At 39.4% G+C, this 23,997-nt stretch overlaps 2 protein-coding genes across 2 annotated transcripts in view; both read left to right on the forward strand.

The window, feature by feature from the left end:
- Window positions 1-17,735, forward strand: part of lrrc49 (leucine rich repeat containing 49) — a 31,143-nt gene extending 13,408 nt beyond the window's left edge. The window contains 12 exon segments of the mRNA XM_086071353.1: window positions 1,278-1,337; window positions 1,340-1,426; window positions 1,509-1,570; window positions 5,224-5,371; window positions 7,761-7,844; window positions 9,390-9,580; window positions 10,059-10,154; window positions 13,357-13,585; window positions 13,657-13,842; window positions 14,957-15,066; window positions 16,791-16,944; window positions 17,067-17,735. Coding sequence (XP_085927479.1) covers window positions 1,278-1,337; window positions 1,340-1,426; window positions 1,509-1,570; window positions 5,224-5,371; window positions 7,761-7,844; window positions 9,390-9,580; window positions 10,059-10,154; window positions 13,357-13,585; window positions 13,657-13,842; window positions 14,957-15,066; window positions 16,791-16,944; window positions 17,067-17,276 — 1,617 coding nt within the window. The 3' untranslated portion in view covers window positions 17,277-17,735.
- Window positions 17,736-18,444: 709 nt separating this feature from the next.
- The window catches only part of thsd4 (thrombospondin type 1 domain containing 4), a 39,698-nt gene continuing 34,145 nt past the window's right edge, over window positions 18,445-23,997 (forward strand). Inside the window, exons 1-5 of the mRNA XM_086071608.1 lie at window positions 18,445-19,047; window positions 20,396-20,447; window positions 20,530-20,596; window positions 21,714-21,961; window positions 23,110-23,425. Coding sequence (XP_085927734.1) covers window positions 20,419-20,447; window positions 20,530-20,596; window positions 21,714-21,961; window positions 23,110-23,425 — 660 coding nt within the window. The 5' untranslated portion in view covers window positions 18,445-19,047; window positions 20,396-20,418. The remainder of the gene's footprint in view (window positions 19,048-20,395; window positions 20,448-20,529; window positions 20,597-21,713; window positions 21,962-23,109; window positions 23,426-23,997) is intronic.

Genomic DNA, 23,997 nt, shown 5'->3' on the forward strand with positions numbered 1-23,997 from the left:
TGTTAGTGTTTTGGTTCACAAGCTCACAACAGAGCATCATTATTTAATGGGTCATACAAATAGATAGCTTTTCTTGAGAAAGGCATGTGTGCCTGCTCATTTGTGAGGGATTCAACTGACTATGTGGATGACCACATAGTTTTATCCAAATCTGTAACTTATACCCATACAATGGAGGGAGACTATTAGCACAGCAACAATGCTAAGCTTAGTACAAGAATAAATTCGAATAACCCTTTATAAACACAGGCAAATTCAGGATTATCCATAAATTGACATCATGCCCGTTAGAATTTTGTGTGTGTTTTTCTTCATTTTTGTGATGTAATATACACTCATTACCAATTATCCATCATCATAATATTCTCCTAATATTAAAACTCAATTATTATCAAATTAAAACTTTTTTCCTTGTGATATTACTTTTATTTTATTTATTCGATTTATGTTTTCCTCATAAAAATCAGACTTAATAGTAATAATAATAATAATAATAATAATAATAATAATAATAATAATATTGTTTTCATGAATTAGTCTTCCTTCTAAAAGTGTGTCCGTTTTGTGGGGAAATATTTAATTAAAATTATGATATTGTTCTCATAAAATTCCGATTTCAATGTTTTAGAAATATGACTTATTTTTTTTAAATACAATTAAGACTTTTTTTTTCATAATATTTATTATTTTGTCCTCTTATTATTACGACTTCTAACTTCTTTATAAAATGATGGCTTTTCTTTCTTAATTTCTTTCTCAAATTATTTATTATTTAACTTATTTTCATAAAATTTTGACTTTTCCTGCCGCATTTTTCTGAAATTATTTTATTATTTTAGTAATTAAATCTTTTTCTTATATTCATGACTTTTCCTCATAAATAACCATTCTTATAATATTTAAATTTTAATCTTGTAATTTTATGGGTTTTATTCTTATAGTATACTATTTGTTTTATAACTTTTTTTTATTTACTTTTCAACATACTGTACTATTAGGATGACACTTTATGTGTCCTAGAATGGATTAGTTCTATTTAGACAATTTTCTATTGGCAAAAAAAAAAGATTAAATACAAACAAAGTGTACTGTAAGTCTTTCAGCGTCTTGAAATAGAATGTGTGTGTTGGACTTGAGATGTTCCGCTGTCTCTTATTTGCACGTGTGGTCCTCTGAGGATTTGGCAGGGGCGGGGTGCGGATGAAGCTCATTCAGAACATCCATTGTTCCTTGCCGCGTATGTGTGTGTGTGTGTGTGTGTATGTGGCCTACTGCAGCATCTCTGCATTGCTCCCCCTCCCCTCCCCATCCTCGCATCGCCTCCCCCCGCCCCTCCTCGCGCAGGCAAGGAGACAGCAGCATGCCGGGTTCGGTGCATGCGCAGGGCGAACGGGGATGCTGTGCTGCCGGAGCCGAGAGCTGCAAGGTGACTGACTGAGAGGAGAGGCCAAAGTGACGATGCTCTTCCTCCCTCTCTCATCCCTCCTTCTCCCCCTTTTCCCTCCCAGGCTGAGGTGGACCGTCTGCCCCGCTTACGGCGCCTCTTCCTCAGCTGCAATAACATCAGCAGGTAAGCGCTTAGACCACCTCAAACCCTCCCGCCCCCCACTCCTCATCCCTTTGACATGAACACCTTGCCTGTACCGTTAATAACGTACCAAATCCGGAGGGGATCCACAAGCTCTAAAAGTTGTTCTAACCATGCTGGATGTATTGTGCTAGCTCAGAGCGTGTAGATTGCCTTGTCACGCCCTCCCCAGCAGGCTCAGTGAATACGCTAACTTGTTAACGCAGTATCATGGCTAGCCTGAAGCTTGCATGTGCAAGGTGGCCTTGTTGAGTGAACCCACACAATAAAAAACAAGTAATTAAGGTACTGTAATGCCCTCGCTTGTGGGCAAGGAGAGTCACCGTTGCTGATGCATTGTCAGCTGTTTGGCAGGACAAACAGTCAAACACACAAAATGAGAACACTCGCAAGAAGCTGCTGCCGGCGACAACTGACTCCCAGATGTCACTCATGAGACCACACCCCTTAAAGACACGCAGCCAACACACACGTCATATAGCTTTCATTAAAAACCTCTAATAAAACTTTTTGCGATCTACTCACACCTATTTCTCTATTTTGTGTTGTTTTTATAATAATTGATTTTATTTATAATGCACTTTATATTTGGAGTAGGGCTGTCAAAAGTAAAGCGTCAACTAATTAATTAATCACAAAAAATTATCGCATTAATCATGTATTAACGCAGATTAATCACACTATTAATTTTGACCGCAGATGATCCTTTAGCTTGACAGCGGATGGTTACGTTAAATGTAGCACAAGTTGTGTTTGAGCAATAAAAATAACTACATGCATTCAAGTAAAGCATTTAATAAATGTTTGCGTATGACATTCAGAATATTTGTTCATGTCGAAATATTGGGCTATTTTTTTTCCATTTTAAATTATGCAATTAATTAACTGATTAGAAATAGAGGAGGATGAGAGCATGCAGTGGATCAAAAAAATTGGTAGACGTCCTCATAACATTAAATGTCGGAAGAATTAACAGGTACTCGTCAAATTTGGCTGGAAAAAAAGTTGATAAAAAAGCCTTTTTAATTAAGTGATTAATCGTGATTAATCAGAATTCTAAGATGTGATTAATCGAATTAAAAAATGTAATCTTTGGACAGCTCTAATTTGGAGATAAATCTCAAAATTCATACTACAAGCAACAGTAAACAGAATGTTCAATAAACTCAAGCAACAGATAAAAGCAACAAATCAATTAAAAAAAAAAAACTCAACCGATTAAAGGGTGGTAAACTTCTCAAGATGATGCAGCGAAAGGTCTGAGTCGCACTTGGAAGGTGGAAGGTAGAACCATGTCTAAGTGTTGGCGCAGGTAGTCAGAGGGGGCAAATCCAGGTCCAGAAAGTAAAAACCCTGCCACAGTTTAGCTTTAGCCTTTATTAATTGTTTCAGTTGTCGTGCTAGCTAGCTAGCTAGCTCCCTAGCTAGCTCCCATGGTGCTCGTTTACCTGCTCGGAAGCTAGCTAGCTAGCATCAGGGGCTAAAGCCAAACTGTGGCAGGTTTTTTTTTTTCTGGACCTGGATTTGCCACCTCTGCAGGTAGCCTAATGCGATCTTTGGTTAATTTGATAGGGGCACGTACTAGTTGTGTTTTTTACAGTGTACTATAAACTTATAAAATTACACCAAAAAAAATTCAGACTGTTATCCTCATAATACTAGGACTTTATTTTTGCAAAGGTTTGACTTTTCCTAATATTGTACAATTCAGACTTTTAAAAAAAAATTGTAATACTGTAGTCCAACTATCCCCCAACACCCAACAATTTGTCACTTTATCTTTGTTTAATTACAACATTACTTTTTTTCTCCGTGATATTATGACTTTTACTCTCATAATATGACTATTTCTTTTGACTGCAATCATCATATTATGTCTTTATTTTTTTTAAATGTACTTTTTTCTCCCATTATTATCACTATGTTCTTGTAAAATCCAGACTTTTCTTTTTCCTCTATTATTATTCTGATTGATGTCCTCGTGATGTCACAGCATTACTATTTCATGACGAAATATAGTTGAAGTTGCCAGCCTTGTCGAGCACACCCCACAAAAAGTATTGATCGCACCCACGCAGCCTCTAGCAGATTCCATCGTGCTGACTAACCCCCAAGAGGAATCCATCGCCGGTGATGAGGAATGCAAACATTTAAGTGAGCTGCTTTCAATCACTGCCGAGAGCTTTCAATCACGGAAAACACATCCCTCGTCTTGATCGATTGTAATTGTCCGGCACACATGCGTCATTACGTGTTGTTTAGCGCAGTCCATGAAGTGTGTGGATTTGCAACACTACAGTCAAGCAGTAGCACTCCAGTGTTGCAATTCCGCGAGGTATTCTTGTCAAGTTTTTGCTGATTCATGGTTGTTTTGACAATTTGCACTAGGCACATATGCAGCCGTTGAATGAATTAATAACAGCAGGCTTCTCGTAAGTGTATGAGGTACCAAGATTCTTATGAGGATTTTCTATGAAAAATAATACTTGGCAATTAGTTGAAAACTTCAGAATGTATAAGAGCCACAACGGTAACTAGAAAATATAATAAAGATACAAGCAAAATTTAGTGTGTATATGTATACAGAATATTAATACACGTTTTCCTTGTATGATTTCTTTATATAATATTTTATATTTATAATAATGATGATGATAATAATAGTAATAATAATAATTTATTATTATTTATTGCATTTATATTTATTATATTTACTTTATTTATTTTCTTGAAATATTGCAACTTTGTTCTTCTACAATTACTTTGTTTTTGTAATCGGAATAGTCTGACTTTTCATTCTAACAGTACAACTTTAGTCTTGCAAAAGTACTGTTTTTTTCCCCTTGTAATTCTAATATTACTACTTTAATCTTGTGTAATTATGACCCTTTTCTTGTATTTTGACTTAAGTTTTGTAAAATTATTTTTATTTTTACTTATATTTTGAGTTGTGTCCTCGTATTTACAATTTTTTTTCCTTCTAATACTATTGCTTATTCCTGTAATAGTCAGACTTTTCCACCGTTGTACTGACTTTTTCTTCATATTTTTTCTTTATATTATTTCCTTTTTTGCCTACCATAAAATTATGTCTTTATTCTTGCAAATTTTTGCCGTAGCAATAAAACTTCTAAAGTCCTTGTAAAATTACCTTTCCCCCCTCATATTATTATGGCTATTTTTGTGAAACTTTTTTCTCTCATTTTAATTAAGTTATTTCTTGTGAAATATTTTTTTATTTTTAAATATTATGACTTTAAATTTTTGCTTTTTATTTCTTGAACTACAACAACTTCTTGTAAAATGTCATCATCATCCTTGTAATGTTTCTGTTATTCTTTTGCATTCTATGATCACAGACATTCCACCACTGAATTTATTCATTTTTGGACCTGAAATTAATTCTTCCATCTTATGATTACGCTTATTAAAAAATCTTATTACTGTTTTGTCAAAGGCTGATTCTTTCTCAAATAACGCCAGAAAGCTACTTACCTGATTTCATCTCTCGCTTTGCCTTGGCTCCTTTCCCTATTTAAAAAAAGAAAAAGAAAAAAAAGCCCAGACTGAAGCATTGATGACATCAAGAAATGTTACTGTGCCAGTCTGAACTTTTGGATTTTATTCTCACATAGTCTCCACCAGCTAAGCTGCTCCGGGGAGTCGCTCTCCCTTTCCGAGCTCACCCTGGATGGGAACCCAGTAGCCCTGGAGACATGGTACAAGCAGGCCGTCCTGCGCTGTGTGCTTCACCTCAAACAGCTGGACATGAAGCGCATCACGGTAAGCCTCGTTAATCTTTCTCTCACTCGCTCGGTCTTTTGTGTGTTTTGGTATGCTGAATAAAATGAACCATGTGTGTTGTATGAGCCACTTTACCTCAGCAATATTATGTTGCATACTCTACAAATCCAGACGCAGAGCTTTGTTCAGAATAGCCTCTGTTAAATATATCTACACTCGCATACAAAAAAGTTTGTGCAATAACAGCAGGTAAAATGCACGCTGCAACTTTAGTTCACGAAAATGTACAGTGAATTGTTGGAAATAAAAGCTGAACTGTCCAGCCTCGTTGTCCAAATACTTTTGTAGTGTACTCTATATGTATGCATTAGCCTGCTAGAGATGTTCAGACACTGCGCATTGAGTTATCTAAAATAACCATCCAGGCATCCTTCAGTGAGACAAAACTGACAGGCGATGCCGCCGAAGCCAGCAAGCCTTCAGAAAGGGCTGTCAAAGCCCATTTATGTCTTTGTTTCGGCACGTTCAAAAGCTGTTGTAGATATCACAGACTTTGTGTTTTATTTATGGCTTTGTGGAGTCCATTTCATGGTGTCCAGCGTTTCAACTTCATGGTAGGAATTCAGAATATTAATGTCCGTATATTTGTATTTTGTATACAGATTGTTCTAACCTTCCATCCTTACTTTCCGACCTCTGTCCTGCTTTCTTTCTACTTTCTAGGCCTGCTTTTACAGTATGCATCCTTACATCCTTAATTCTCTTGAATGTACTTTTTGGCCTTCCTTTCGTCACATCTTAAATCCTTCTTTCTGCTCTTACACCTGTTTTTCTGTCTTTTCTTCTTTACTTCCTGTTATTCTTCCCTGACTGCTTTTTATTCATGCAGCTTTACGTCTTTCCTTCAATTCCGCCTTACATTCCTTTCAATTCACACCCGACATTTTCTTCTTTCCTTCCTTCCATCAAACATTCCTTTTTGCCTTCCTTTCTTGACTCATTCTTCCCCTGCCGCCTTCCTTTCTGTCTTCTTTCCACTTCACATCTGCTTTTCTCCTTTCATTCTTATCCCCCTTCCTTCCCTCTATCTTTCCTCTTTCCTGCCCTCACACCTGCGTTTTTATTTTGCATCTTTCCTTCATTTGTTTAAAACTCATTTTCTTTGTGTACTTCTCCAATACTCCAATACCCCTCCTTTTTTTTACTTAAAATATTTGCCATTATTAATGCAAACTGTCATTTTTTTTTCTGTACAAGGTTGCCCACCCTTGCTTTCTAGATCTGAGCTTGTCATTCATACAAAACTTCAACAAGTACCACATCATCCTCATAACATAACACCAATGTAGCAAAACTCCACTTTCAACTGTTTTAGGTTAAGTTATTTGAAAACATGTTAAGGCAATTAAAAATAACCACCAACCGGCCGACTTTGGATGAACCCGCAGCCTGTTTGTTGTCAGTTTTAGTGTGATCGGATTAGTGGAGACTTTGTGCCCGGCGTGTTGATACATGTTTGACTTTAAATGTAAAAGGAAAGGAGAATTTACGCTAAAAGCCAACATGAAGATGATTTACTCTCCATTCAGAACATAAAATGAGTGTCGTAAGGCGTGATGTCACTTGTGATCCTTTCACATCAGCACCCCCAAATCTTGTTTTAATTTAGCTCAGTTTAATTGACTATTAGGTTCTTAAATATGAACGGTATGATGACAAATGCAGCAAATGAAGAAAATAACTGTAAAAACGGAGCTGTCCCTCCATATATCCATACAATTGTTATCCATCCATGAGGATGGACATCACAGCAGTCTACCTTCAAACAACCGCTCCCAGAGGCAATCTGTGCATTCCCAAAAGAGACACAGACAAAAACTATCTGAGGGGGTGGGGGGCTGCTACCCAAATGACACAATTGTTTGATGAAAAATGGCCTCCTTTGAAATCAATGAGCTATTGATCAATGTCGCTAGGGCAGCCCGCAGCCTGAATTCTATTTTTCTATTGTGAACCGGGGCAGCAGCTTCAAATCTTAATAGCATTTAACAGGCAGAGATCCACCCCCTTGACACCATGCATCCGAAAACAAGTGTCGTTGCAGGCTGTCACAGACTGTCACAGTTTAGCAGCATTGCATTCTGGGACTATTGGCTATCCTCAACAGCTGGACTGTGTTGATCCCAGACTGAAAATCTAGACAGATAATCCTGTGATGATGATGATGATGATGATGATGATGATGATGATGATGATGATGATGATGATTATGGTGGCCGGCTGGCTGGTGTCAGATCCCCTTTCCTACTGCAGCAAGTGGTCCAATTCTTACCGACACAGCACAGCAGCAACATCTTTTTTTTCCTGCTGAATAATTTAGCAAGCCAGCAAGACTCCTGACCTCGCTGCCGTTATGTTTTTTTTAAAGGACGAGGATCGGCGCATGGCTGGTGTGCAGGCTCGGAAAGAGGAGGAGAAGAAGAAGGAGAGTCACAAGCAGACCATTCATAAGGTACCGCTTTATATTATACAGTGCAAACTAATCCCCCCCCAAATGCCCCAGGGTTGGCCTGTCCAGCCGTCCGTCTGTCCATCTTTCCATCCATCCATCTATCCCAAAAATATCTTATATCATCTGTCCATCCATCCGTCCATCCATCCAAAAATTATCTTATATCATCCGTCCGTCCATCAGTCCATCCAAAAATTATCTTATATCATCTGTCTGTCTCATCAACCCATCCATCAATCCAAAAAATACCTTAAATCATCTTTCCATGCAAAAATTCTTATATTATCCATCCATCCATCAATCCAAAAAATACCTTAAATTATCCATCATCCATCCATGCAAAAATTCTTATATTATCCATCCATCCATCCATCCATCTATCCATAAAATGTCTGTCCATCCATCATCCAGAAATGATCTATCATCCGTCCGTCCATCAGTCCATCCAAAAATTGTCTTATATCATTCACCCGTCCATCCATCCATCCCAAAATTATCTTATATCATCCATCCATCAGTCCATCCATCCATCCAAAAAATATCTTATATCATCCAGACATCCAAAAAAATCTTATATTATCCGTCCATCCCCAAAAAAATCTTAAATCATCTATGATCCACCCATGCAAAAATTCTTATATTATCTATCCAGTATCCATCCATCAATAAAATATCTTATCATTTGTCCATCCATCCAAAAAATATCTTATATCATCCATACATCCAAAAAATCATATCCATCCATCCATCCCAAAAACGTCTTAAATCATCCATTATCCATCCATGTAAAAATTATTATTCTATCCATCCATCCATCCATCCATCCATCCATCATATGTCCACAAAATATCTTATATCGTCCATCCATCCCAAAAATATCTGATGTCATTAATTTGTCTGTCTGTCCATCCATACATCGATCATCTGTCCACAAAATATCTTATATGCGTCCGTCCGTCCATCCATCCATCCATCCATCCATCCATCCATCCATCCATCATCCATCCATCCATCAATCATCTGTCCATAAAATATCTTATATCGTCCGTCCATTCATCCCAAAAATATCTGATGTCATTCATCCATCTGTTCATCCATCTGTTCATCCATCTGTTCATCCATCTGTTCAGCCATCCACCCACCCATCCATCCATCCATCCATCGTTTCACTTTGAATGCGCCAACGTGTTCACTTGTGTAGTCAGTGTGTTTGAGAGGATCGCCCACATGAGCTGAACTCATTGCCCGCCAATCAGTCAAGTGTTCACTCAGATTTACTGTAACGACTCATCTCGTCATGGGGGGAGTGGTGCATTCCACACTACTGTCTGTGAAGCACCATTGTTTAAGGTTGTCACAGAGGGGAATTTATGGTCAAGTTGACTACAAAGTAAGTCTCAAATTCAACATCTCAGCCATCAACAGAGGCTATTAGGTAGCTTTTGACTGAGACCTAAGAAAGACATCTGAATGTCCTTTGTAGAGCAGCTTGAGGCAACTGACACTTGAAACCTTGCCAACTCTGTCTATATGTGTCTTGCGTAGGAGAAGCGCCGTCTTGCCATCCGTAATGCGGCGCAGCAGTGGGAGGGCGTTGTCGCCGCCTGCCTGGAGTTGCCGCCGCCGTCGACAACAACGAATGGCGCCAGAGAAGAAGTCAGCCCGGAGAACAGCCCCGCCCACTGCCCCACGCAGACCAATGGCCTCGTGCAGGAGCCTTCGCCGGACGAGCCTCGGTGGGTCTGACGCAGTAGTACGACATACAGAGAAGCGCCGCCTATTCACGGTTCCCTAGTCACAAATTGACCAATTTGTGTTTTTTTGCTGTAGAACTTATCCTTAGCTGTTTGCTGAATAACTCTTTTAGGAATCTGTGCCATGCTCTTTCTATCGCGCCCTAATATGCGACATGATGGCACAAAAGCCCTAGCTAAAAGGAAAGTAGTAATTTGTATCAAGGAAGGATGTTGAAGTGATAATCTTGACTGGTCTAAGATGTTTTTAATGTTGTGCTGGAGGTCAATTTAGACTGGATTGATGGCCGAATTTATTATATTATAGTGTAAAGAGCTTTTTTGCAGTAGAGCTTAGTTAGAGCTAAATTTTGAAATGAAAGCAATTGATAAAAGGTTACTTTCAGTTGAGCACTTGTTTTTTTTTTTCTTTAAACCCTCTTCATCTGAAATGACAAGTCTGTTTAATGTCTTATGTTAGACGGGTCAGTCCGGGTTTCGGATCAGAACGAGTGACGGGTGGACCCGAGAGCCGATTCCGCACCAACAGCCGTCCAAACAGCCCTCGAGATCAAAAGTAAGGCGAGCTTTCACTTCTTTAAATCACATGATTTAACTTTCAGCTCATTCCAGAAATATAACACTACAACCCAAAGACAACTTGACCACCATTTGATCTAATTACACTTTTTATTTTCATTTTTTTATTTTCATTGTATAACTATGAAAGCGTTTTTGAATTGCATGCATCAGTCATGGACGCACGCGTTCTGTTCCCATCCGTGCTCTGCATCAACAATCGTGTGTAAGCTCTGATGCATAGATGAGTTATGAGGAGGCGTGCATAGTAGCATTAAGCGTTTCAAACATGACACTCGTATAGAAAAAAAAAAAAGACCCTGAAAGGAAAATGGTGACAAATCTCTGCCTCACCCATATGAGCTGGCCCTGGTGTCACCTTTTGCTTCCATTGTATTGCCCCCGAATCTATATTTTATCTCCCCCCTCAGGCCGAGTATGTCATTCATTAGCCTTTGAGAAAGGTGACACCGTCATTCCCATGCACGCAAACACAAACGGCGATACCTCCCCCGGATAACGGAAGAGATCGTGTCCTGTTTGTTGATGTCTCGCACGACTTTGCATATCGTCTGCCCCCCGTGCGTGGGAATCCCCAGGAAGTGCGCCACAGACGGCACATGGTTTGTCAGCCTCCCGAATACACACAGATTCCCGGCATTTCATCCAGGCACGGGGACATCTGGATTTGCTGTGTGTGCGTGTGTGCGCGCATGCGTGCGTGTGTCCGTGTCTGTCCTTGTCAATGTGTGTATCTGTGTCTGTTCGTCTGTATGTATGCGGGTCCATGTGTGTCTGTGTTCGTGTCAAGCTGTCCATGTGCGTTCATCTGTGTGTGTGTGTCCCCTCTGGTTAATTGCAAACTGCTACCTGATGTCTATTCTTAATTATATCCTTCTGTTGCATTTTAAGCTGTTAGAAGTTATAAAATGCATTTTTTGCCATGGAGAAATAACGTAAAAAATTCTGTAAAATGATTGTCTCAAGGTCAAATTCTGGTTGCCTCGAAACCTTTAATTTTTTTTAAGTATAGTATGAAATTTTAAGTAATTTTTTAACAGTTTTACATACACACGTAAATTTCAGTTAGTTGCTATGTATTTAAATTAAGTCAAAATAAAAATTACTCGGCCTTTGATGACAAGTGCATATCAGCCTTTTTCCTTCTTTATTATCTTAGCCGTGTTATAACAAGCTAAAACAAAAAGCAAAAATGATCCTGCTAAAGGTCGCGGAAGTAGCCTTAATCCAACACGACTGTCACTTTTTAAGGCGGTTAATAATCAAATCGCACTTTAATGCTCTTGTAGCAGCACTTATGCACAGGCTTAAATAAGTGAAGTCTTCTGTGTACACATCTTATGGAGGGTTTAAATTGCCAGATGATCTCCTGCGGGATTAAACAATGATGGACTTTCATTGATTTACATCCGAGTGTAAAAGTGACATGTTTTCTCAGCGGTAGGTTGAGCTCCGTGGTACTTTCCCTGTCATCTTTTTACGACTTCCTGCCAAGTGTTATTGGGTGGGCTGTTTTGTGTGAGCTTGTTTTTGTTGCAGCTCTTATGAATTCAAATATTTACACAGAGGCAAGACTACACTTGTACACAATTTACCATTATATGCACTATTGTTGACTACTACAGGATATGGCAGCAATTAATTGGTTCAGAGGAGCTGTATTTTTTCCAAAATTAAAGAGAGATATTATAAAATCAATGTTGCTATTAAAGGAGCTGTGCAAAATTTTTTTTTTAAAGGAGGCTTTTTTAAAAAAATTTACAGTTTAAACTACTGTAGACATGATGCATATTTTTGACAATTTAATAGAGGCATAGTATGTACGTTTTTTCTTCCTTAGGCCAAAATACACAAGTATTTAAATAAGAACAGTACCCTTAACACATACCTGAAAGACTCTTACTGGAATTAATCTGTTATTTTATTTATTTATTTTTTGAGGGGGGAAGGGGTCTGTTTCATGTACAGTAAATGAACCATTGCTCACCACCCCCTGGGCTAATGCTGAGTATAACTTTTGTTACATTGGTAACTGGAGGCGGTTTTCGGGCTAAGTAAGCTACTACTACTAGTCCAGGTTGTGACAAAACAAAATGAGCGCACATAAAATCTGATTGTATTTTCACTGTTGGAGGCAGCACTTCATTACTGTGTCACTGCGTTATAGTTTGTCGATTAGTGTGCAGATCTTTTCATTTTGCAGCGGACACATTACCAAACATAAATATCTTCCCTACTCTATGTTAACAACTAATTCAAACATTCAAGTATGTGCATCTTCAGAAGCTAATATGACGACTTTAATGGTGTACCTCATGTCAGGCTAGATGCATGTCGGATTCACTGAGCTCTACTCAAAATCACACTCCCAAAAAAAATCTGTTTTAACACGAATCTCAGATTAGTATCCTGTAATCAAAGGATTATTCTCCTAAACCTTATTTGGTTCTTCGCTTAAGAAATTGGGTGGGTGTAAAGGGAAGAAAGATGTGATTAGTATGCTGACAGGCACGACTGAATTAGTGGCTGATTAGACCGATCGGTGGTCTAAGAATAAGAAGCAAAATAAAAAATTTTTTTAACCACCATGTCCGGAAAGTACCTTCCTGTTTCCAAACTGCTGAAGATCCGGCATTTTTCTTCTTATTCCTTTTACACAGAATCCATGGGGATATTGCCGCAATTGTGCGCGCTTTCACACGGCGACGCGGCATCCTGCCAACAGATAATTAGATGTTGTCAGCGCAGCATCTGGTGTGACATCTAAAATGCTTGTCGGACAGCCACGAGTACTTTTGATAAAACAGGGCGCTGTGTGCAAACGTTATGTGGCTCCGTTCCAGTGACTTCCGAAGACTTGTATTATTGTACACTCTAAAAACAGTTGGGTCAAAAGTAAACCAATTATGGGATCAAAAATGGGCCGATCCAATTTATAGGTCAATTTGACCAAAGTAGAGGATCGGTCCATTTTTGACCCCATAATTGGTTTACTTTTTGTAGAAAAGTATATTTAACAACAGAAATCTTATAATTTTGAATAATTCTCTGTCTGGTATTAAATATGTATTGATATTTTACTGGAATAGACTGTAAACTGTTGTACTGTAGTTTTGCAGCATTGAATTATCCATAAATTCACCAATAATTCATATGAAATGTGATTTATTTGTGTTCAGGCTGACAGAAGCAGGAAGCGTGACCAGCCTGTCGTTGTCCGACAGTCATCTGGCCGAGCTGGACGGCGACACCCTGCGCTTGTTCGGGCTTGGCGCCCTGGAGGCGCTGGAGAGGGGCTGGGGGGCGCAGACGGCCGGCGCCGTCACCGTCATCGCCTTCCGCTACATCCACTTTGACGCCATCATACCCGCGCTGCCCAGGATCAGGGTCAAGTTCCCCAATCTGGCGGTGAGGGCAGAGGATTACGCCTATTATCCTTATGTAGCACAGAATATTGCAACATTTCTTTTTTCATGCAGCATCTAATTTTCCTGGAAGCCAACATCAACCGCCTGCCGCAGTTGGCCGCACTGGCTCAGGTTCGACGTCTGGACCAGCTGACCATTCACCCGCAGGGCAACCCGGTGGTGGGCCTCTCCCTGTGGCGCTCCTTCGTCATCTACCGCCTCCACCACTTTAACCTGCAGAGGATCAATGGTCAGGAGGTGAGTCTGCGTACACCCTTGCAGGATTTTACTTTCACTGGATGTTTATTGTTTTGATGTCAGTAGATGTCAATTGTGCACAATTCTATTTTAATTAGGGGTGTCAGGCGATTATTTTTTTAAACCGTAATTAATCGCATGACTTCAACAGTTAATTCACGATTCACGACAATATCTGTTCTAAATGTACAATAAGATATTTTTTAAGTTTTTAAGTTTTCATACTTTTGCTAACATAAAAGTTAACATAAACTTATATAAATATGGCTGCATCTTTTAGTCATTGATACAGTAATTTCATAATAATTCATAAAATTTAGTTAATATTATAAAATGTACTGCAATGTATAGAACGAGTGTCATATTGATTTGTATTGAGGTCATTTTTCTGCCACTAGATGGCATATTTGCATTTGTATGATGGTGACAGGTCAGTGCATTTTTCTTTTCATATTAAGAGCTATCTAATCATTTACATTCAATTATGCAAATTTTTTGAATTTTAGAACAGTCTCCAGAAATCCATGCATTTTTCAATTTATTGCTGCTAAATTTTGACGTGGATGTGTTTGCTGCGTTGCGACTGGAATTCCCCAATACAGGCTTTCCAAATAAGTAAATTGCGCGTACATTTTTTTTGTGGTGTTAAGGGAACTTTAAATTAACTAAAAATGAACGCACTAATCAACACAAATATTAACACAACTAATTTAATACAATTTCATTTTATTTTATTTGCCCAATCCCATATAGTGTTCTTTAGTTTTGGGTAATACTCTCAAAAACACATTTAATTTTTTTTTAATCCAAATCACGTTCATATCGCTCTAAGAACATCAACCTTAACTTGCTTTATTGTAATTAATTTGATATTTTATTTTATTTTATTTTATTGTGTTTGTTGTTGGGCCCATGTGGGATTATATAAAGATAATTTCTAAATTAGGGAAAACATTTCTTTATATTGTACTGGATCTCATTGGCGTTGTCATGTGTACATCCGTGTAAAATTAAACATCTAGCTTTCCCTCTTGATGTGATGTCACCGTGTATGTTTCTGTGTGTTGTATTAGTATATTTGTGTGTATGTGTGTGTGTTCACGTCCATCGCCAGGTCACCATGAATGATGTCATCGCCGCCGAGCGCGTCTTCGGTACGCTGGGCCACGTGGCGGCCACCGAGACACCGCGCTGCCGCCTCCTCTTGCTGCTGGAGGAGTCCAGGTGACGCGCAGAGACACAGAACCGCAACTTTTGCGGGCCACACTAAAGAATGGGGTGGGCCGGATCTGGCCACTGAGCCTTTAGTTTGAAATCAGTGATTTAGCCCAAAAAGACACAAAAATGCTTGTTTGTTTTCATGCTAAAGAGACTCAAATTTTGGGTTGTTTTGTTGATTATTCATTTGACCCGATTTTGTGGGTTAAATGAATAATCCAGAAAGTTGTTTCGGTCCCTTTTTTACGAAAGTGTATTGCATTCACTTCCTGTTTTTCTGACACATTTTTTAGGGGGAACTTTAATTTTTTTTGTTTTGTTTTACAGAATATTTTATTTTCTGCCATAATTTTTTTTTTGCTGAAAAACAGGTGGGCGGGGTGGGGGTTGGGGGGTGATCGATATTCAGAAAAACAGGAACAAAAATTACTCTGAAAAAACGGGGGGGAAAAAATTATTCCGAATGAGAAAAACAGGAAATAATAATAATAATTTAAAAAACTGAAAAAAAAACTGAGTACCAGCTTCTGTTTTTCGGAGTATTTATTTATTTTTTTACCTCTGAATTCTTAGTCACTCCTTGCAGTCTTGCTAATGGCAGACACTTTCCCGCATACCTCCAACGTACCTTCAACTATATCACTTACTAATGTCAATCAATTGGCATGATTTTAGTAATCTAACAGTTAAGTTTCTACAGAAGCGTATTGCACGCGGGAAAGTGTCCGCCATTAGCGAATCTGCAACAAGTCACTTGGAGTTCAGAGGTAAACATTTTTTTTTATAATAAATACTAAAAAAAACAGAGCACCAGCTTCTGTTTTTTGGAGTAATTTTTTGTCTGTTTTTTTTAAAAATAATTTATTTCACTGTTTTTCGTAATATTTTTTTTTCTGTTTTTCTGAATATTTTGTTGTCCGTTTTTCGGAATATTTTATAAATGACAGAAAAAAGAATGCAATAAAACAGAAAAAAAATATTCAGAAAAACAGAAAAAAAAAATTACAAAAAAACAACAACCCCCCCAAACATAGCCTGAAAAACAGGATTTTAAAAAGTGAATGCAATAAGAGTAAAAAAATCTACTTAATTGCAAAAACAAAAGTATTAGTACTCCATTACTCCCCACCACTGACAGCAAGTATGTGAAGGACGTGGAAGCCCTTGCGGGCATGTGCATGCTTGACTGCCGTGCGTTTCTATACACATATTTGTGTGAGCCTGGCACCAGGCAGCCGGCAGCGTTAAAGCGATGCGTCTCGCTCGGGGTGGGTACTTGGCACCGTCACACACATACAGTACACACATTCCACCTTTTTCCCTTTCATACTCTAATTCTGTCCTCGAGCGTGCACTCGGGCTGAACTGTAAATAGCAACGTAGACTCCTTAGTAATTAAACTGGAAAAATGTATGTCGTGTCCAGACAATCTCATTGCCGTCAGATAGTTTTCAGGTAATGTGTGAGTTTAGTTCCCACGCATCTTATGTCAACTCATAAGCCTCTCAATCTATTAAAGGAGTCATAGTTTTTTCCCCACAACTTAAAGGCAAGATATTATTTTGCATTTTAAAGAGGCCATGCCACTTGCTAGCATCAAATATTTTGTAAAGTTTAATTTTAATGTAATCTGTGGTATTTTATCTGTATTTAAAAAGCAGAGAAGGTTATTTGGTGGGCAAATTACTCACTTGCTGGCTTCTCTCCATCTCGTCTTTCACCCCCCGAAGGAAGCGGCAGCTGCAGTTCCTGTTGGAGGGGCGCGGCCGGCGCGCGGGGCTCAGCCCGGAGGAGCTGCGGGACAACGGGAAGCTGGTGGGCGAAGGTTTGAGTCGAGCGCTCTTCAACTATCCCAGCCGGGCCGGCAGTGCGGACAGCCCAGAGGTTCGCGCAAGTATTGAGACGTCGTTTGGCCGATTCTTTATCTTTAGTTTTGACTTGTAAGTTGCACTCACTTCGCAATGACATGATAGCAAAAAAATGAAAATTATGGTCTTGCGTCACAGGAGGGCGCCGCGGAGGCGTCTGAGCGTGCCGCCACCGTGGACCTCTACCTTCAAGATCTGGTGCGCCGGGCGTCCGAGACTAACGTGAAGGGCGAGGCCCTGCACCGCCTGTGGCCCGCCATGTTCGCCGAGATGGTGCGCGAATGCGCGCTGGAGATGAGCGACCGAGCGGCCTTCCGCCAAGCCAGCCTTGCCAAGCTGTCCAAGTGAATGAGGACAGCTCATGACGGCCATCTTGACCAAGTAACCACACGTACACACACGCTCACGTCTGGGACGTTTTCACAAGCACCTTCTCCACGTGGACCACTATGAGGACTTGTTGATTGAATGTAGTTGGGACAATTTTGAAATGACCACATTCTGTTTTGAATGATCTTTTCCGTGTCTTAAACCTCATCTGTTCATCTTGCATGTGTCCTGCCTGGAAGGGCACACATCAAGACTTTGTTTTAAAGATAGGATTACTCTATTGTACTGCACTTAGTATTAAAAGATTCTCTATTAACATGCTCATTGGTGCTCCTCATTTGTGTTTTACGCCTAACAATTTTCACTACAGGTGTTTATTTAATCAATGACATTGTTTGGGTCATATTTTTGCTAATTTGTCCATGTATAAATGATTCAACTTGAAAAGTAAACGAATTATATAAAATTGCAATGCAACCTTTGGCATTTGGAGTGTGAATTCTAATATTTATTTACTCAACTGCAGCTCCCTAAAATCTGGCAATTTCCTCTTCAGTGGGGTCAGAGCCTTCACCGTGGCTGGCCCCGCCCTCCGGAAATCTCTCCTCTCTGAGATCCACAATGCCCCATCGCCAGACAATAGACGTTAATGTTCTTTGGTTTGTGTTTTCCAGTTCAAGTTGTATTTATATAGCACATTTAATACACAAGGTAACTCAATGTGATTCACATCATTAAAATAAAATACTAATTTTGCAATGTAAAGAGAAAATGTTTTGGCCTTGGGGTCCAGGAAGCACCTTGTTATATCTATTTACTATTTATTTATGCAGCACCAACCAGGAGGAGTAATATCAGTCATAATTAATATGATTTTTGTTAATGGTTAAAAAAAAAAAAAATTATCATTATATTGTATCCGGCAGGAGGCCCCGGGACGACCCAGGACACGCTGGAGAGACTACGTCTCACGGCTGGCTTGGGAACGCCTTGGGATCCCATCGGAGGAGCTGGCTGAAGTGGCTGGGGAGAGGGAAGTCTGGGCTTCCCTGCTAAAGCTGCTGCCCCCGCGACCCGACCCAGGATAAGCGGAATTGAAGACGGAACGGAAAATATTATCATTTTTCTTTAAATTACATTGGATTTTTTGGGGGGGGGGGGGGTTGGGGGGTGGGGTGGTGTTTACTTGAGTTTGTATTTTTATTAAATTTTTCAATGGTCTGTATTTGTAATAAATTTTGGACACATTTTACGCTTTAAAAAAATAATAATTTTTTTTTAACAATTGCAAGTAATTTATACATGCCTATTCAGAAGCAACGTTTATGTAGTTTTTTTAAATTCAGCTTTTATTATCATCATTATTGTTAATATTATTGTTTATTTTTGTTGTTTACACATTCTTCCACAGCGTTCTCGAGAATTCAAAGGGGGCGTACGGTTGTATTCCAGCAGGGGGCGCGAAAGAGTCACTTTTCCTCAACGCGTCAAGTTCGTCACATTCAGGCTCTCCTGCGCGTTAAAGTCACAAGCACCGGAGGACAGCGGGATGACTTTTAGCGGCTCTGTGGAACTCCTCCGCACCTTTTTGATGGGACTCTGAGTTGGGAATCGAAAATGTTTGTTTTACACCATTCGGCAGGTGGCGGTGGACGGGAAAAGCTTTGGGGGGAAAGTGGAATATGTGTAGTTTAGCAGTTGGGAAAGGTGGCGTTCATGGAGGCTGCAGACTGAAACATGTTGCCTTAGAAGTCCACTGGAGTTCAAATATACCACCTGGAGCACTCGGGCAAGTATTCAACTATTTTTTGGTGTGTTTGTTTTTTACGCAATATTGTTGGATGAATTCCTGTTGACTTCATTAAAATATGTAAAGTGGTAGTAAGTTGCATGTTATTTGTTTACCCGTTTAAAAAAATACTTTTGATGAATGAATAATAATTATTGGGATTTATTATCTCCCTCTTGGATCTTTTCACTGGCACATAGTGTTTTTTTGAGTTTAGTTTTTTAAATATACTGTATTTATTATAGACTTTTTGTCAAAGATATCCTTGGGCAATATGTGTAGAATACACGACATACCCATCCTTCTACACGTTTCAATACAAATCAATACACACAAAAGCGTCACATTCTACATCAGCACACCACGTGCACACATGCACCCACTCATACTGTAATGCAGTACATGCAAACATAAGAACATAGTGTTTGTCCATGTACCATAGCAATAGAGTATGCATTATAATGCAAAAATATCATCCAAAATATATAATATAATCTACTGTAATATCAAACTACCTTAGCAGCTTTGGAAAATGTAAAATGTTAGCCAGTTGCAAGCATTCCTTGAACCTAAAGTAGAATATATGTTTGTATATCAAAGAAAGTAACTTACGTCTTAGATAAAGCTAGCATACATACATACAGATCATTTGGACCTTTTTAGAACTAGTGTAATTCAAGTAAACGTGCAGTCTGTGTAAAAAAAAGAAAAGAAAAAAAAAGTTAAAATTCACTTATATCCACACATTCACTTAATATCTGTCATAATGATACATACAATTATACAAATTATATTTTTATTTGCGTCACACTTATATGGATAACCTCTAAAAATGTTAAAACTAGGAAAAAATAAAAAATAAATCATACCACTGTAACCCATTGGGCAAAAAGCCCAAATCTATGCAGTTTTAGAAACCAATTTTAAAGGTGCCATCTGCTAGGAAGATTTGAAAGTAACCTCACTTCACCCCCAACCGACCCTTGCGTCCCTCACCAAAGTTAGCCCCTCATAAACGTGCGCTTGACTGTATGTGCAATGTGTTGTGTGTACAAGCAGATGTTAGCCAAGGATGCTACATTGGTAGCATGGCTTATTCATGTTGGACAGTTGCCAAACATGAAATGTTACCGGTTTGATGTTGTATGTAACGTTAATCCAGATCCGATTGACATTACACATTCAATTCAAATATGCCATTTAATATGTTTGAGTGTGTAAATCGCTATCAAATCAGCTTGTAGTTTGCTGTCGGATCTTATTACATGTCGTTCCCCTGGATGTAATTACAATCAGTATGCAACTAGGTTCAATGTTTGAGCATGTCTAATTCGTTATTTCCGAATAGTGTGTGATCATCATCCTGCAAGAATGCGAGAAGTCTACAAGTGGCTTGTTAGGTAATGATTTTTTCAAAGCAGCACCGTTGATGTAATGTGTTGTGTACCTGCAATTAATCCTTCCAACCGGCTCGTTCTGAAGGGATGTTTTGCTGTTTTTGCTTTGCTTGGAGGCAGTGAAGTGTCAACACGCCGCGGACCACAGAAAGGTGAGCAGGACCGAGGTCGCGCCCAAGTCCAAACACGTGCCATCCACACACAAACTCATCTCGTGATGTTGTCCTGGCACCGGCGCTGCACGCATCATCATAATCGCGTCTTTGTTCGACGAATGCCTCAGAGTGAGAGGGCTCTCCTTCTTCCTGTTTTCCGAAATGTGTGGAAAGCTAGTGGGAACACTCCCAAAATGTTCAGGTGCTAATGTGCTATTGTGTCAACAAACTGCTACATCAGCAGCTCGGGTGCTAAGTGGAAGTTCTGGAAGATGGTGAGAGCCTGTTTACGGTCTTTGCAGGATTTTAAATTTTTTTTTAAATGTTTATTTTAGAGCTGTTCATTAACAATTATTATGTATTAATAATTATTATTATTTTTAATTACTTTTTAGATATTTATTATTATTATTATTATTATTATTATTATTATGTATTCATTATTATCATGAATTATTATATATAATGCATTAATCTGTCAAATTTTATGAATTCGATTTTTAAAACTACTAACTATTAAAGGTTATCTGATCTTAATTCCTTGTTGGTGGAAAGTAATTACGATCCCCTCTCTCTACCACAACATAAGCAATTCATTGAGCGACACTCAGACGGCGTAGCTTCAGGAAAGACGCGGGGTCACGAGGTGCGTTCAAATTGTCGATCAAGTTTTCAGTTATCTCAAGTTCTTTCTTATGTCAACATCAAAGACAATTTACAAGTCTCTGAAAACATTAAAGATTGCTTAATGATTGGCAGACGACCAGTTTACTGGCAACCTTCCAAACTTTCTATTCTCTAAAAGTCTTGCGAATGGAGACTTCTAAAAGAGCAGGATTTCCACGTGGATCCACAACAAAGCCGCCTAACCTGGCACCGTTGGTCTTCCTACTGCTGCAGGCTTCTGCGTCACAAAGTTCACTAATAAATTTCTCTGGTGAAGGGAAACGGAGCCAAAACTGAGAAGGGCTGCCAGCCAACAGAGACTTCCAGTCAGCAGCCAAATCATGACTTAAAACTTGGACTCACCCTCTTTTTTTTTTGTAGCACTTTGTAGAGTTCAGCTTCTAAAAAAGATCCACCTGAGGAAATGTCAATTGTTCTTCTCATCCAGGTGCCTCAGAGGATCCCTGGAGAGTCCCCATTAGACTCTGAAGCGGACCGTGGAGTGTCCTGGGGTACCTGGGGGCCCTGGTCGGCCTGCTCCCTGACGTGCGCAGGTGGCGTGCAGGAGCGAAGTAGGCCGTGTCTGGAAATCTCCCGTCCCTCGCATCCAGGCCACGTCATCTCAGCCTTGAGGCCTTCAGTTTCCGTCTACCGGGACGACGGCCGCCATGAGGGGAGCACGTCTGGTGGACGCAGGTACAGTGAACATCGAAGGCGAATGACCATATTTGTCAATCAAACCTCCAGATTTTGGTTCACATCAAAGACAGTGAAGTATATTCAACAAACCTAACATGCCTGATTTTGTAAGTATCAAAGAGAATACAGCCTTACGTGAACCTAGCAAACAATTCTAATACGTTTCGTCTTCAATGAAACATGAACATCAAAGACACTTCAACTAATTAATGAGCGTTGTTTTCTTTTTGCAAACATCAAAGACAGGCAAGAGGCTTTAACAAAACATGTTCTCGTAAGCATCAAAGACAATTGAGTCTTAAAACAAACTAAGATACAAACGTACGTGTGTTTATAATAGGTTAATGATTTCATGAATTTAAACATCAAAGACCATCAAAGATGTCACCTTCACGAGTTATGTTAGATTTTTTTTAGGTTTTCGCAAACAACACAGAGAGTCTTCAACAAACCTAAAAACAAAAGATAATGTACCGGTACGAACAAAAGTGCTTTTGTTCAAATCAAAGACAGTTCAGAGCTTTCAACCAATTTAACGTTGGCCTTTTTGTAAGCATCAAAGAGAGTTAAGAGCCTTAAATGAGCCTAACTCAACAATCCTAAAAACGAAAGATAATGTACAGATACTGTTTTGCCAAATTGAACATATGTGTTTATTAGTATTTTTTATTTTTTTGGTAAGCATCAAAGAGAGTTAAGAGTCTTAAATGGCCTAGTCTCTGAGCCAAGTCCAAGTCTTAAGCCCAATGCTGTCTTAGTTTTTGCTCATAATAGTTATTAGTTCTCTGTCGGGTCTGAAAGTAACTCAATGGGGCTGTGGCGCTGAACTGTGGGACCCCACGGACCCCACCCACGTTTTTTGGTCCTTTGTAAAGCTCTTCTTTAAAGAGAGTCCAGGACTCAGCCGGTGCTTGGCAGCTTTGGGATCTGCAGTCCTTCCTGTTTAAACAAATCACGCTGACAGCTGAGCAACGGGGGTGCTGTTGAAGAGGAGTCTGGACTTTCCTCCGAAATTAGGGACTATTTTGCAGTTGTCTGGGGTTTTGCTAAAAGTGTACATTACCCCGCAACTACATTTCACAACTTACATATTACAAATTAGATTGTAAATGGAGGTCAGTCTGTCATTGCCTAAATGTCTTCAGGAGGATCAGCGCCATCGTCCCGGGCAGGTACGGCTACGGAAGAGCTCCGTTGCAGGCTTCCGGAAGTCTCCAGCAGTCCCAACTTGACAGACACAGACGTTCTGCCGTCCCCCACCACGGTGGCCTCAAGTCGCACCACCGCGACCGCAGCGGACCTCACACGGAGACACTGTGGGCGCCGCTCTATCAGCCGGGCCAGATGGGCCAGGGCTCCCGATCCCAGCAGCCGCAGCGACAACTGGAACGACCCTACCACCATGCCCCGGCTTCTTCTTGTCTGGGAGAGCGCAATCACCACAGACTCTGTGACCATCCGGTACGAATGCCTAAATGAATAAACAAATGTAATCCTTTAATCCATTATGTATTATAGCCTTGAAAGTAGGTCTTACAATTTATAAATTTAGTTCCTAACAGTTCTTAAATATAAGTCTGGAAAAGTCCGAAAGTTTGCTTCCTCGAGTTGGCTCAAAAATAACCCAATCTGGGTCAAAAATGGACTGATCCGATATGTTAATTTAACCCAACTTTCCCAACTTGTTTTGTACACAATAACCCAATTTGGGGGGTTTTGTTACTTAAAACAACCCAGAAAGTTGAGTCACATTGAAAATATCTTAATTCTTCACTTTACACATGGGTAAAAAAAACAACAACCCAATTTGGGTAAAAAATGGACTGATCCAATACATCAATTTAACCCAACTTGTTGCGAACAAAAAAACGACTTTATTTTGTTTGGTTTAGTTTAAAGCAGCCCAGAATATTGGGTCAAATTGAAAATATTGTCTACAGTCTTTCACTATAAAAACAGTTGAGTCAAAAATAACCCAGTTTGGTAAAAAAAATGGACTAATCTGATTCATCAATTTATTCCAATTTAACAAC

The sequence above is a fragment of the Leptonotus elevatus genome, chromosome 3, assembly GCF_054856555.1.
Source record: "Leptonotus elevatus isolate MCC_2025b chromosome 3, RoL_Lele_1.0, whole genome shotgun sequence".
Classification (NCBI taxonomy): Eukaryota; Metazoa; Chordata; class Actinopteri; order Syngnathiformes; family Syngnathidae; genus Leptonotus; species Leptonotus elevatus.